Consider the following 13,807-nt stretch of genomic DNA (forward strand, 5'->3'; position numbering starts at 1 on the left):
AACAAACTAGTGAAAAAAGCAAAGCAAACAGATGTAGAGAATAAGCTAGTGGTTACCAGTGTGGGGAGGGGCAGTATTTAAGGGTAGGGGGAAAAAGAGTTATGGGATTATGTGAAATCATGTGTGTGGAACTTTAAAAAGTTATAAAACACTGCAGAATTTAAAGAATCTTTCGTTCAATAAATAAAGAATAAATACAAAAAAAAAAAGAGGGAACCAGATGGTAAACATGTTACGCTTCACAGGCCATATGGTTTCTGTCGCAGCTACTCAGCTCTGCCGTTGTAGCTCCAAAACAGCCATAAATAATGTGTTGGTGCAGGCTGGGGCTGTGTTCTAATAAAACTTTATTTACAGAAGCAGGGGGCTGGGCCCTGGTGTGCTGACCCCTGCTCAAAACACAGCTCCAAATTGGCAAACACACTTTCCCCCAGCTGGATTGTTTGGGGGGAATTTGCTTTGGCGCTACCACAAGAGCTTCAGTTAACGGTTGCTTTTCTTTTCCAGATCCTGCCTCGGAAAGAAGAGCGGGAGAGCAGGACTCGGCACCAGCTCAGGAAAAACCCACCTCCCCCGGCAGGGCTGCTGAGAGGAAGGCGAAGGACGACAGCCGGCAGGCGGCCAAGAGCACTCAGGACCTAGGCGATGTTTGCATGGATGAAGTGGGCATCCCACTCCGGGTACGAGTGTGGACCTGAAGTGCTTCCTAGGCTTTGTCCTACGCCGGTGACAGGTGTAGACCCCTGAGTCCACGTGAACTCCCTCTGTGGGTGGCAGAGACCCCAAAAGGAGAATGCTCACCACTCTCCCCTCTTCAAGCCCACAGAGGCCTGTGGAGCCTCTAAGAGCTGGGCAACAGCTTTTCCCAAGGCATATGTTAGCTGTTACTGAATCCAGGAGAACAGGGTTTTGTGGCGAGATGAATGTGGGGAGAAGCTGGTGGAACAATGGCAGAGTGGTTTCTGTGCAATAGAACAGAAAGGCTATTTATTTGTTGAGAGTCTGGGGCCCTATTTCCCCATCTCCTTTATTATCATTCTGTGGTCCAAGCTTAGAGAACCCTGGGCAGGGTGTGAGGCTCAGGGTCCCTGCTACAGTGGGTTCAGGAAGAAGTTCCCCTGGTGGAGAGGTGGGGGATAACCTCCTCATCCAGGGAGAGTAGGAAACTTGAGGGACTCACAGGGTGCATTCAGCTTGCAGGGCCTTGGACAGGGTGGTTCTCTTAGTAGCTCTGCCCCAACCCTCCCCGCCCTGCAGACCTACCAGCCTCCTGCAGGCCCTGGGCTCCCAGGGATGCCTCACTTTTGAAGCTGGATTGGGGTGAATCCCATCCCTCTCCATGTGCCTGCCTGGGGTGTGTTTCTCTGTGATTTCCGTTGAGCAAAGGACAGGTTTTTGTGTCTCTGGGGGAGAGGCTGATAGAAACAGCAGTGGACTAAACTTCAAAAGAACTGTTATGTGGGACTTCCCTGGTGTTCCAGTGGTTAAAACTCCACTGTACTTCCAATACAGGGGGCACAGGTTCAATCCCTGGTTGAGAAACAAAAGATTCCACATGCCATGCACCACGGCAAAAAAAAAAAAAAAAAAAGGTTATGTGGTCCTAAGAAATAATAATAATATGTGGTAGGAAGACTTGTTACTAATAATGATTGCATCTTCCACTTCCAAATGCACTGTCTCATTTAAGGATGATTCACCATACAAGGTAGATAGTAATATCTTTCCCATTTTATAGATAAGGAAATGGGAACTAAGGAAGGATGACTTGCCCCGATTGCACAACTGAGCAGCCCCTTCCTTCTAACCTTCTGTTGGGCAGCCTTCCCGCTGACCATCTCACCCGCTCTGTGACCTCAGGCAGTCACTTTGACTTTCTTTATCACATTTTCTCATCTGTTAAGTGGAAGTGAAAGTATTTGATCTAACCACCTATCTGTCTCTTTCCTTGTTTTATTTTTATCTTAAAAAACTACCCAGCTTTGCGGTTAGGATGGAAATTCTCCGGCATTGGATGCTGTAAGGGATTATGTCTTGATGTATACATTCTATACCTGGCCCTATGCAGGTGGCTTAAATACATTTCTACAGAAAAGTTTAAATGAGAGATCACAAAGATGTATAGACTTACATGCACTTTGACTTGAGATGTTGTCATTTTGCATTTTGCTTTTGTAATCCCAGAAGTTCTGAAATGTGCTGAGATTCTCATTTTATGTTACTCTTTGTTTTTCTTCAGAACACCGAGAGATCAAAAGACTGGTACAAGACCATGTTTAAACAGATCCACAAACTAAACAGAGGTACTGATTTTCATTTGTAGGAACTGTGCTGTGCCCATGTGTTGACTATTGCAGTGAGGACCTAAACTCACTTGGCTGGCAGACTGGGCCCTGCGGCTTGACCTCGTTAGGCCCTGACCTGCCTGAGCCCAGCCTTGCACCTTCAGAACGGAGTGGGCAGGAGAACTCCTGCGCCTGCTTCACGTGTGGGAGGAGCCGAGGGCAGCTCCCAGGCCCTCCCTCCCAGATGCTGGGGATGCAGCAGGCTGAGCTCAGCATCCTGCCTGTGCCTTTCAGCGTCTGCCTGCCTGGGCTGTGAGCAGCTTCCACTCCCACCCGCTTCTGGCTTTAGGTGACCCTCCCAGTGTCAGCCCATGACTGCCTTGTAGGCAGAGCGAGCTGAGAGGGCATGAACTGGGAGTTAAAAATGTTCTCATCTGGGTTTAGTTCCCCAAGCACTCAGGTGACCTTGGACCAATCGTGTACCCCTCTCTCTGTGTGTTGTCCCCTTTGCCTCCCTCTGAGGGAAGCTGCAAGGTCCAAATGAGGGCAGATTCTGCCTTGTGAAGTAGGATGCATGGTGCACCTGTGTGGTGGTGTTAATATGAAAAATCAGCTTCCTCGGCTGGGAGCCAGCACTTGGCAGGTAGCCCCGAGAGACAGTCAAGAGCTGACACTACAAAACTGCTCAAGCTGGGGGAGTAGTGCTTCCTAATCAGGGGCCTGCCGGGCTGCCAGCAGGGGACCCAGCATGGTGGGAGAACCCCAGGTCAATGCTCCCAAACAGCTCCCATCCTCCTATGCTGCTGGTCAGCTGCTCGGCAGGGATGCAGCTGTGCCATGGGAAGGGTACCACTGCTCCGGTGGGCAGAGCATCCTGTCCTTCCCTGTGGCCAAATCCAGTCTGGCCGCCTGGCACAGATGACACATGAAGGCAAAGGAAAAGCCTCTGGTCAGGGTCTGGTCAGCCTGTGCTGCAGATAACTGGTCTCTCTGGTTAACTGTGGATGCCAGCTCGTGCATTCATTAGCTCCTGCAGTGTTCAGAACGAAACTGGGGGTGCCCCTCTTCAAACTGTTTTGTAAATATTGAGATGCTCAGTGTTTAGTGTTTCTGAGCCAGGAGTAAATTCATTCTTTTTGAGGTAGATGAGCTCAGTCATGGTGGAGATGCTACGTGCTGGCTCTCAGATGATGCCCATTCTACTGGTCACTTGTAGAAGCCAGTGTCCATTTCCTCCAGCACTCTGTGTCTCTCTCACATTTAGACCCAGCTTTGGTGACCCGAATACTGAGACACAGGTGCCTATGTGAAAAATATGTATTTCTGCTCCTCGGGCAGCATTGGTCTTCTCATATATTATAGCTTTTAACTCAACCTAAATTACAGATTCTGAGCAAAACTACCTGCCCTAGGCAGAGAGGTGTTTGAAACATTAAGAATCCACTTATTTGCCCTGATTCTAATGTCTATGGCACGAGCTTTGATTTTTTAAACAAAAATCATTTGATGATAGTGTTTTCTTTATACACTGTTTATTAGCATATTTCATTTTTTTGCCTATAGAAGGTGAAAGTTTGAAGCTTTGTACTGAATTCCTCTTCCTTTTTGGAGCCTGTATATATTCTTTGTCTAAGAAGGGAAGTGATGTTGTGTCTTTAAAGATGTCTCAGTAATTCAGGCAAAAGGACTGGATTTTTAAAAGCAGTTTGAGTTTCTTCCATCACTGGTGAAGCTTAGTATGTTCCAGAATTCAAGGAGCCTGAATTGTGTGTGGATTTCTGTTTGTTCATTCTCTCCATTTGTATTTTCCTCTATTCTCTCTCCCAAACCCTCTCCTCTCCCTAGACACTCCTGAAGAAAACCCTTATTTCCCTACGTACAAATTCCCTGAACTTCCTGAAATCCAGCAAAATTCTGAAGGTACCATGAACTTAGAGAGTGTATCTAGCCTTAACTTAATTCTTATAGTTCCATTTTTAAGAATAAGATTTGGCTTTTAGATTTTGTTTTTTATAGTCATTTTTGGTTGGCAGAAATTTTATTTCACTCATTTGCATGATGTGCCATATGAAAATAACCAAATCCTTTCTAATTCATTAATCTCTTTTCAAGTGTGATGCCGTGTGTGCTTTAATAACACTAAAATAGGTAATCGGTCATTTGAAAGAGTCAATTGGAGATTTGTCACTTCCTCCACTTGGTGGTGGATAGTTTCAAAATCCACTGCTTTTCTCTGCTACAGAGGACAATCCTTACACTCCTACCTACCAGTTTCCTGCATCTACTCCTAGTCCTAAATCTGAAGGTAATTAAAGGAAAATCACGTGCCTCTCTTTGTAGCAGTGCTATTACTTTCTTTTTCACCTTGGGGTTCTTGCTGGTGGCTGAGAGCTGTCTCCCTATCATTTGCTTCCCTGTAAACATGTGTTTTGTGGTGTTCTCAAGTCCTTGCTAACTGTGTGACTGGAGTCTATCCAGATGGTATTTTAATCCTGTTCCCTTGAAGTTAACATGATTAATAGGGTAACCAATGTGGCTTCATTATAATGCTTTGAACACATGGGGCTCTGGGAAAAGCTGCCTGTGCCCAGCTACCCACGGCTTTGTATCTGGGGTGGTCACGTGGTGCTGGTGGCTGGGCAGTGACTCAGGGAAGCTGAGTCATTAGGGTTCATGGGCAGGAGTTAGACGAGCCAGCGTCAGCGAGAGAAACGTGACTGGGTTCCTGTGGGTGCAGCTCACTCTGCACTGGGCCGCTCTTGTCCTCGGTGTATCTCCAGGTATATTTCCTTGGTAGGGAATTCCCCAAGAGGTGTCCAGGTATGGGATTCTGTCATGGTGGGAGATGATATCCCTTGAAAAATAATAAGGGTTTTGGCCAAGCTAGAAACCTTTTCATGGAAGAGCTGGCTAGGAATTTGGACCTGCTAGGGGAGAATGGCCACACTTGTATCTGGAAAATATTCTTTTCTGGAGTATATAGTCTAAATGTCAAAGAAGGTTCTGAAAGGTGAGTGAAGGGCAACATTCGGAGAATTAATTCTGGTCTCAAGGATTGTCTACTTTTCAGATGAGTGACCCAGAAAAGGGGGAGTAGGTGGGGTAGGCAGGAAGCACTTTGACTGTTCTCTTCTAGGATAAGATGTTGAATGCTCTGAGCTTCATCCAGTCAAGTAGTTACTGAGCACTTGTGTGTGCCAGACACTGTCCTGGGAACTGAGGATAGTGCCATGAATAAGATATGTCATCTGTCTTCCAAAGTTCACATCAGGCAGGGAATTAGACAAGGCTGCTTCATGGTACTAGGTCCAGCGTAGTGGCAGTTGCAAGAGCACGTGTCCAAAAGGCCACAGAAAACCTTGCTGGCACACAGTAGGTCCTGAGTACCTGCCTGGAGAATGTTGGTGAGTGAAGGCTTTGGACCACAGATTCTGAGTTCTTTCCTAAGGGTGAAGCCCAATGCCGCCCCTCTTCAGTTCATCTCTGTTCTAATTAGCTCAGCTTATCACCCTGCTCAACCCTTCTCATCTTTGGTGAAGTCATGTGTTCTGTCATTCACCAGACTTTTATTGATCACTTCATGCCCATGAGAAGATGTGCTGAGCTGTATTAGATAACAATTTTAGTTAAAATATTATATTCCATTTTCCGTCTCCCTGTGGTGTGCCCATCAGTGGTTTCTAACACTTTCACCCCTGGGGCCTATTTTGAACAAAAAGAAAAATCTGCCAAAGGAATCAATACTTAAAAAATTTAAAGCTGATGATTTCATTGTAATCAGTGACTTCCTTATTTTCAGCAAGAGTCTCTGGTGTGGGATAACCTAGTCTTTTGCTTTGGGGTGCTGATTCTAGTGAAAACATTGCTTCAGAAACGGGCTGAACAGGATGAGTGGGAAATTTTTTTAGGGTACTTTTAATCAACTGCAGTTTTTGATCTGTGCTTTTTTGGACATGAGACCCCAACCCTCTCATAAGATAGGATTCCTTTCTAGGGAAGATGACCAGCACACAGCATGCCTGAAGGTACAGAATCCCATAGGCATGGGCAGAGGAAAGCCACCTGGAGGGGGCCTGTGGAAAACAGTGACTCCCATTGGCCTGGAAGAATGCCTTAGCTTGTCGCAGGCAGTGCCAGCAGTGTCCAGTAAGCCTGGCTGTTGAGCTGCAGGCAGGCTTTTGCCTTCTAGCCTCACACCAGAGCTGCCATGTCATCAACTGCCACACCTAGCAACCCTGGCTGACAGTGACATCTGTTTGGTGGTTCACGTCAAGTGGGTACAAGAGAGAGAGTGAGGCTTATTTTACCATGAGGTATAAACAGGGATGACATGATAACTTTTCACTTATAATTTATGAAGCAGACCTTACTAGTTTTATTTTCAAAGACCCACAAGGAAGAAATCGTCTTAAAGAATAAAGAGGAATAAATTAGGTTGGATGTAAAAGATTCATAATAACCAAGATGATTAGACTTTAACACAAGTTTCTAAGAAGTCTTCTTGCCTGGAGGTTTTTTTAAAAACAGGGTTGGTTCTGTCTTGCCCCCGCTTTTGCCTGGAAGACAGAGCCAGACATAGATCATGAAGTGAAGTGATGTGAAGTCACTCAGTCGTGTCCGACTCTTAGTGACCCCAGGGACTGCAGCCCACTAGGCTCCTCTGTCCATGGGATTTTCCAGGCAAGAGTACTGGAGTGGGGTGCCATTGCCTTCTCCAACGTTTGAGCTAGCTCACTGTAAAGCATTGTTATTTTCATTTTAATTTTTCATTGAGTAATGAGAGAGCCTCTGGTTTGTGGTTTTGATATCTGTGAGTTTCAGCAGGTCCTCCTCAGCCCTGTGCTGCCAGTCAGTGGCCCAGGGCTCTGCACACCTTTCTGAATATGGGAAGGATTTATACCTCTCAAAGAAGGGTGTTAAAGACAGATTAGCACCTAACTGAGGTGGCACTAGTGGTAAAGAACCTGATTGCCAATGCTGAGATATAAGAGGCGCAGGTTCAATCCCTGGGTCGGGAAGATTCCCTGGAGAAGGGAATGGCAACCCACTCGAGTATTCTTGCCTGGAGAATCCAATGGATAGAGGCGCGTGATGGGCCACAGTCCATGGGGTCACAAAGAGTCAACACGACTGAAGCGACTTAGCACACACAGAGCCTAACCAAGGCAGGCTCTGCCCATGGATTTTAAAGAGCATTGAAATTGAAAGTTGCTCGGTCCTGTCCAATTCTTTGTCACCTCATGGACTATATACTCCATGGAATTCTCCAGGCCAGAATACTGGAATGGGTAGCCTTTCCCTTCTCCAGGGGCTCTTCCCAACCCAGGGTTCGAACCCAGGTCTCCTGCTTTGCAGGTGAATTCTTTATCAGCTGAGCCACAAAGGCAGCCTTTTTAAGTGAGCATTTAAAAAATAGATTTACTGAGGAATGTGAGCTGTCATTCTGAGTCTGTTCCCTGAGGGAAGAAGACTGCTGCCACTTTTTTTTGTTTTGTTTGAATGCAGAATTTGGAACTAGAATTATTTGCAATAAACCTATCAAAACCTAGCCTAAGGGCTACTGCTTTTTTTCTAAATTCTAGTTGATTATACAGTATAAAAGACATTTCTAAATGTCTCAAAGCTGATTCTCCAAAATAGTAAAGGACTATGTGAAAGTTTATGTCAAGCTTAGCCACTTCCCTTTTTCCCTCAAGCTAGGGTGAAAAAGTTAACTTCTGGCTGGACTTTTCAGAAGATAAGTAGAATTATCATGTCTAATCAATGAGATTTAAAATGTACTTTTAAAAAGCCATAAATCCCAACAAGGAGCAATCACTTGTAATCATTTTCTAATCTTTTAGACCACTCAATGGGAAAGGAGCAATGTTACATCTGATTATTCTTTATTTCAAGGGGTGGCTGGGAGGGATTGAGGCTAGGAAATTTGGGAAGAGTAGAATGAATTCAGGAGACTTATTTCTTATAATTTCTCTATAATACCCTGGTCCCTAGAAAGCTTACAAAAATAAAAATAATTTACCAGAAATCCTTTGGGAATAACCCTGAAGTAAGGCTAATAAGCAAATGAGTTTTACTTCCCTTTACTTTTAAACCTTCACCTGACCCTTTCTCCCCTGCCTAGGAGCTACTTGTCTATGAATTACCTACCATCCAGTCTCTCCCTTAAAGGGCTTCCCAGGTGGCTTAGTAGTAAAGAATCTGCCTACCAGTGTAGGAGATGCAAAGGACCTGGATTCAGTCTCTGGGTAGGGAAATTCCCCAGAGAAGGAAATGGCAACCTACTCCAGTATTCTTGCCTGGAGAATCCCATGGACAGAGGAGCCTGGTAGACTACAGTCCATGCAGTCACAAAGAGAGTCCATGGGGTCACCAAGAGTGGGAGGATACGACTAAGTGACTGAGCATGCAGCATGCACTTTCTCTTAAAGGCACGTGTCCTTTCCTAGCATCTGAGATGCTACTAGGTCTTTTGATTGTGAGAGCGGAGAGAGGGAATGTTGACAGAGACCAGAGCCAACACTACCCACCATTGCACCCAGACCATGGAGGGTCTGCTAGACTGAGTCTTTGAACATTTTGCCCACATTTTCCTTCTGAAGCAGGAACCACAGGAACATGCTGTAGAGAAACCACTTCAGAAGCCCCGCCACTGCCTCCTGCTTTAGGAAACAGCAGTGTGGTGGCCAGCACCTCTGCATCTCACATTCATAATCCTATTAATAACAATAATAGCACAACCACCCGCAGTAACTGCTGCCACTGCCATTTATTGAGGCCTGCCCTGGCTCGCACTGTAAAAGAATCTGCCTGCACTGTGGGAGATCTGGGTTCAATCCCTGGGTTGGGAAGATCCCTTGGAGAAGGCAATGGCAACCCACTCTAGTAGTCTTGCCTGGAGAATCCCCATTGACAGAGAAGCCTGGCAGGCTACAGTCCTTGGGGTTGCAAAGAGTTGGATATGACTGAGCAACTAACACTTCTGTTTTCACTTACTGAACACAAGGCTGCATGCTGGCTGCATCACAGTTGTTATCTCATATTCATCCTCCCAGCAGCCCCATGAGGTAAGTCCTCATTTTTGTGAGGGCGTGAGGCTCAGAAAGGTTAATTAATTTGTGAAAGATCACACAGCAAGTGGCAGAGTGAGGAATCCAACCCAGGTCTCTGGGGCCCCCCAGTCATGGGTGTTTATTTACTCTGCTGATTCCTTTCCCTTTCCTGTTGCACTCTGTGTTCTTGGCTGTTCCCTTTGCCCGGGCTCTCTGATGCCTAACTCAGGCATCCAACTGGCCTGCTTCTGAGTCAGTCATGCTCCACTTGGCTGAGCCAGCAACTCCAGGGGTGGTGTCTGGGAATATGAGATTAGGAGAGCTCCCCGAGTGATTTGGCACGTGGTCAGGACTGGGGACCACTGCAGTGGAGGAGTACCCCCTTCCCCTTTTCCATCCTCCACAAAAAGAAGCAGATCCTCGCCAGTGTAGTTTGGGGTACTTGAATACAGAATGAGAGTGGGGAATACAGATTGAAAACAACTAGCCTGTCTGCTCTGAACATAGCCAGATGATGTTGGCTTTCTTGACATGCTTCATGTCAAGAAGATGGGAGATATTTTCACATGATGCCTCCAGGTCAGCAAAACCAAGTAACTGGAGTGTTACCATGTGGACCAGGGCCAGTGAGAACCCGCCTGACCGTGTCAGGGTAAGGGCTGTCATACCAGCCAAGGCTGAAGCCCCAGAGACCAGCACTTTCCCCTTGCTTGTGGATGCGTTTTCAGGCCGTCCGGCTGATGGTGCTCACTGCCATCTCCTGGTGAAGTGACTACAGACCCCACCTCAAGGCATCCTCAGGTTGTGGGGATGTGTCACGTCGTAGTCGTCCATCTCACTGACCTTCTTCCCATTCCTAGATGAGGATGCGTTCCGGCAAGGATTTAGGAGGCTTATTTTCTTAGGCATGTCTATATCTGAGTTAAAATAATCCTCCACTGGCCTTTCAGGATTTCTTAGGATAGCCTTATTTTGCTTGAGTTCAAGCAAATGGTTCTGCTGTGAGGCTGGCTGGCCGGGATCCTCTGCCCAAGCTCCAGCGAGTACTGCCCAGAGGAGGGGCTGAGTGCTCGCAGCGGTCACCTTTGCTCCCCTAACTAGAGCTGCCCAGAAGGCTTCCGCCGAGCAAGTGTGGAAGGCTGACCTGCGAGATAGTGGAGCGAGGTTAGCCGTTAGTCCCTTTCCATCTTCAAGGGAGGAACAAACGCCTTAGGAGATGAGGCCGGTGAGTCGTCATCTGGCCCTCTGGCCCTCCCAGACTCCTGCCCTGTCCACTCCTGTCCTGTTCCACCTCATTCTCTTTACTCCTTCGCATTCAATTTTTTTTTTCTAAGTTTGTCTTCTGTAGCTACTCTACATCCTATATTGATCTTTTTGTTTTTTGTCCTTTTTCATTATTTAGAATTTGATTGTGTCTAACCAGAACTTGGGTCTTCCCAGGTGGTGCTAGTGGTAAAGAACTTGCCTGCCAATGCAGGAGATGTAAGAGACGCGGGTTTGATCCCTGGTTAGGAAGCTCCTCTGGAGGAGGACATGGCAACCCACTCCAGTGTTCTTGCCTGGAGAACCTCATGGACAGAGGAGCCTGGCGGGCTACAGTCCATAAGGTCGAAAAGTCAGACACGACTGAAGTCACTTAGCACGCTCACATGCAGTCGGAGATAGACAGCTTTGGGGCTCTTTCCCAAGCCCCCTGGACTCTTTCTGACCATCCTGCCCCACTCCTCGTTTTTCTTATTCTTCCTCCCCAATCCCACCCAGACTGTATATCTGCCTCTGTATACGCTTTTCTTTGACCATTTTTGTTTGTTGAATGGGTGCGTTGTGTCTATCTTGACCCTTTTCTCCTTCCTCTTAAGTGTGTGGGGTAAAGCTGGAAAAAGAATTAACTTGAGCTGTGGGAAAAGATTGAGTTAAAAATGAACCACTGATAATTGGGAAAGTGATTTTAAGTTTAAAGCCTAACAAATGCATAAAATTGAAATTTAATTGATATAGGTAAGCAGTTATGCAAATAGTGCTTTTTGCCCATCATCTCATTTTGGTCAATTACATACTTTTTTTAATAGAACAACCAGCATTTTCTCCAGTGTCTTTAACAGTATTATAAATTCTTAAAAAAAATAAACAGGAAATCTTTTTTAGTCTATTTAAAGTACTGTGGTTGAAAAGACAATTATGTGCCTCCTGGCAGTTTTCGGAGAGTAGCTATTCCCAAATAGAGGCTCCAAGGACAACTGCCAAAGCCCAGAGGAAAATCATTGGTGCGTAAACATTTCAGCCCAGCAGGGGTCTCCCAGCAGGAGTTGTTCACACCCAGTACATACTGCTTAGGGTTAGAGTTTTCTGGAAGTCCCTGGCACAGCAAGTTCTGGTGTCGCTGTCAAGATTTGATGTTTGCTGCTTGGGGCTCTAGGGGACACAGCGTGTGGCTCCACCACATCAGGAATCACAAGATCCAGCTCCACTGAGCCCACTGGGACTTTCTTTGAAAGGACTCTTGGAGAAATAGTGAAAGCAGGATTTCATGCATAGACAATGTCGGTGTTCATAGACAACTGGAGAAACATTTCGTTTGGTTAAACACACACACGTTTGGCTGGCTCGGGTGTATAGAAATGCAGAAGGTGAGCCTTACACCCAGTTGCATCCCCATCTGTCCCTAAGCATAGACGGTAGCCTGCCAGGAGAAGGTACAAGAAGCAGCAAGTGGAAGATGTAGCAAGAGTGACTCAGTTTTACCCATTTCCCTAGAGAAGAGCAGGAAGAAAGCTAGAAGGGTGGTGGGGCAACTCAAAAAACTTGCTTAAGTGTCACCAGGGACGGGGTGATGTGGAAAATATAAGAGCAAAGGCCTCCAGGGCTAGAAGTCATCCAGGCCAGCACTGCAGTGTGTGACTTTCACAGCACCCTCCCCTGCCTTCTCCCCCCAAAAGAGTCTATTCTGTTAGAGTGGAATAGCTACAGTTCTCCTTGCGATCGGGCAGATGAGGCTGGGCTGAAGGTTACACCAGAGTCTGATCATCATCTCAGGGCTGAGGAGCGGCAGAGGTAGGGAAGTGGGGTTGGAAAGACCTGAATGCATTCTTGCTTTGTCTTCCACACTGTGCTAGGGGCAAATTTTCCTAACCTCCCTGGGCCCTAATTTCCTTGTCTCTGAAATATATACTTACATACCTCCAGGAGTTTTTCCAAGGATTGAGTGAGGCAATATTAGTAAATGACCAGCTAGGCACTTAATAATAGGAACAGCTATTATTTTTATTCATAAACATATGTAAAGTTTTCTTCCATTAGATTTGCAAGAAAAACAAAAATTTGAGGAATAAATTATGCATCCCCTGGCTCTAGTCCAAATTACTAATGTTCAGATGAATGTGGGCAACTTGAGTTCGTCCGCTTAAAAGTCAATGAACTGAAATCCACATGTCAGAGGTGGATCCCACCTCTGGGAAAATGAAAAGCTTGTTCATGGAGATGCCCCTGCCCTGTGCTAGCTTGAGTTGGAGGAGATTTATTTTTCCGCTTACACCAGATAAAGAAATTGCTTTAAGAATGTTCAGGCATTCAAACTTCTCTCTTGTGTTCACCCCCTTCCACCTCTCTTCTTTCCTACTTCTTTTTCCGGCCTTGCGTGCGACTTGTGGGATTTTAGTTACCTGGCCAGGCATTGAACCCGGGGCCTTGGCAATGAGAGCACTGAGTCCTAATTGCTGGACCACCAAGGAAATCCCCTTCCTCCGTATTCAAACTTTCAAAATACACAGGTTAACTCCCCCAGCCATGCTGTTTTTTGTTTTGTTTTGTTTTCCATCTCAGAACTATTTCTCATTTTCTTTTAACAGGTGTTCTAGAATTCCACATTAGAAAGCTCTAGGGAGCAAAAATCTTTAAAATGCCGAGAATTAAAAAAAAGAAAGGAAAAAAGAACTTTGAATATTTAAGTGCTGTTTTTCCCCCATGAAAACTCTGCTTTTACCTTTAGAACCAGTAATAGTTATAAATTAACCTCACCTTACCATCTGCTGCTAGGTTGTAATTTCTCCATGATTCAAAGAGAGACAGGGTTTTGAGCTAGAATGCGAGGCTGGATTTTAAACAATACATACATTGGTTCCTAACTAAGCTAATTTCTTATTTGGCAGGCACCATTTTTCCAATCAAATCACTACAATCAAAGCTAATTTTTAGTTTTCTTTGATGCTGTGGTATCTTATCTGTATAATAATCAGAAGCTCTATTGAAAAACAAAAGCAGCAAAACAAACAAAAGCAGGCAACACAGAAGTCTTCAGAAGAGCACTCTGAAACATCTATTTCTGGATCCCAGTTTATCTCTTCTGCCCTATTTTCAAAAGTTAAATAAGCTCTCATGTTCAGTTTATAGCAGGGAAAGGCTTAGCTATATTGGTAGAAGAACCTTAAGCTCTGTTCAACTTTAAGGATAAGAATTAGCCAATATCAAAGCAAA

The 13,807-nt window shown here is 45.6% G+C and overlaps 1 protein-coding gene across 38 annotated transcripts in view; it reads left to right on the top strand.

The window, feature by feature from the left end:
- Positions 1 to 13,807, top strand: part of SORBS1 (sorbin and SH3 domain containing 1) — a 231,905-nt gene that overhangs the window by 155,675 nt on the left and 62,423 nt on the right. For 16 of the 38 annotated variants that reach the window (XM_043475881.1, XM_043475889.1, XM_043475892.1 and 13 more), the window contains 4 exons: positions 508 to 680; positions 2,240 to 2,303; positions 4,131 to 4,205; positions 4,528 to 4,590. In XM_043475881.1, coding sequence (XP_043331816.1) covers positions 508 to 680; positions 2,240 to 2,303; positions 4,131 to 4,205; positions 4,528 to 4,590 — 375 coding nt within the window. The remainder of the gene's footprint in view (positions 1 to 507; positions 681 to 2,239; positions 2,304 to 4,130; positions 4,206 to 4,527; positions 4,591 to 13,807) is intronic. The other 22 variants (XM_043475890.1, XM_043475896.1, XM_043475902.1 and 19 more) reach the window with 2 other exon arrangements.

This window comes from Cervus canadensis, chromosome 8, assembly GCF_019320065.1.
Source record: "Cervus canadensis isolate Bull #8, Minnesota chromosome 8, ASM1932006v1, whole genome shotgun sequence".
NCBI lineage: Eukaryota > Metazoa > Chordata > Mammalia > Artiodactyla > Cervidae > Cervus > Cervus canadensis.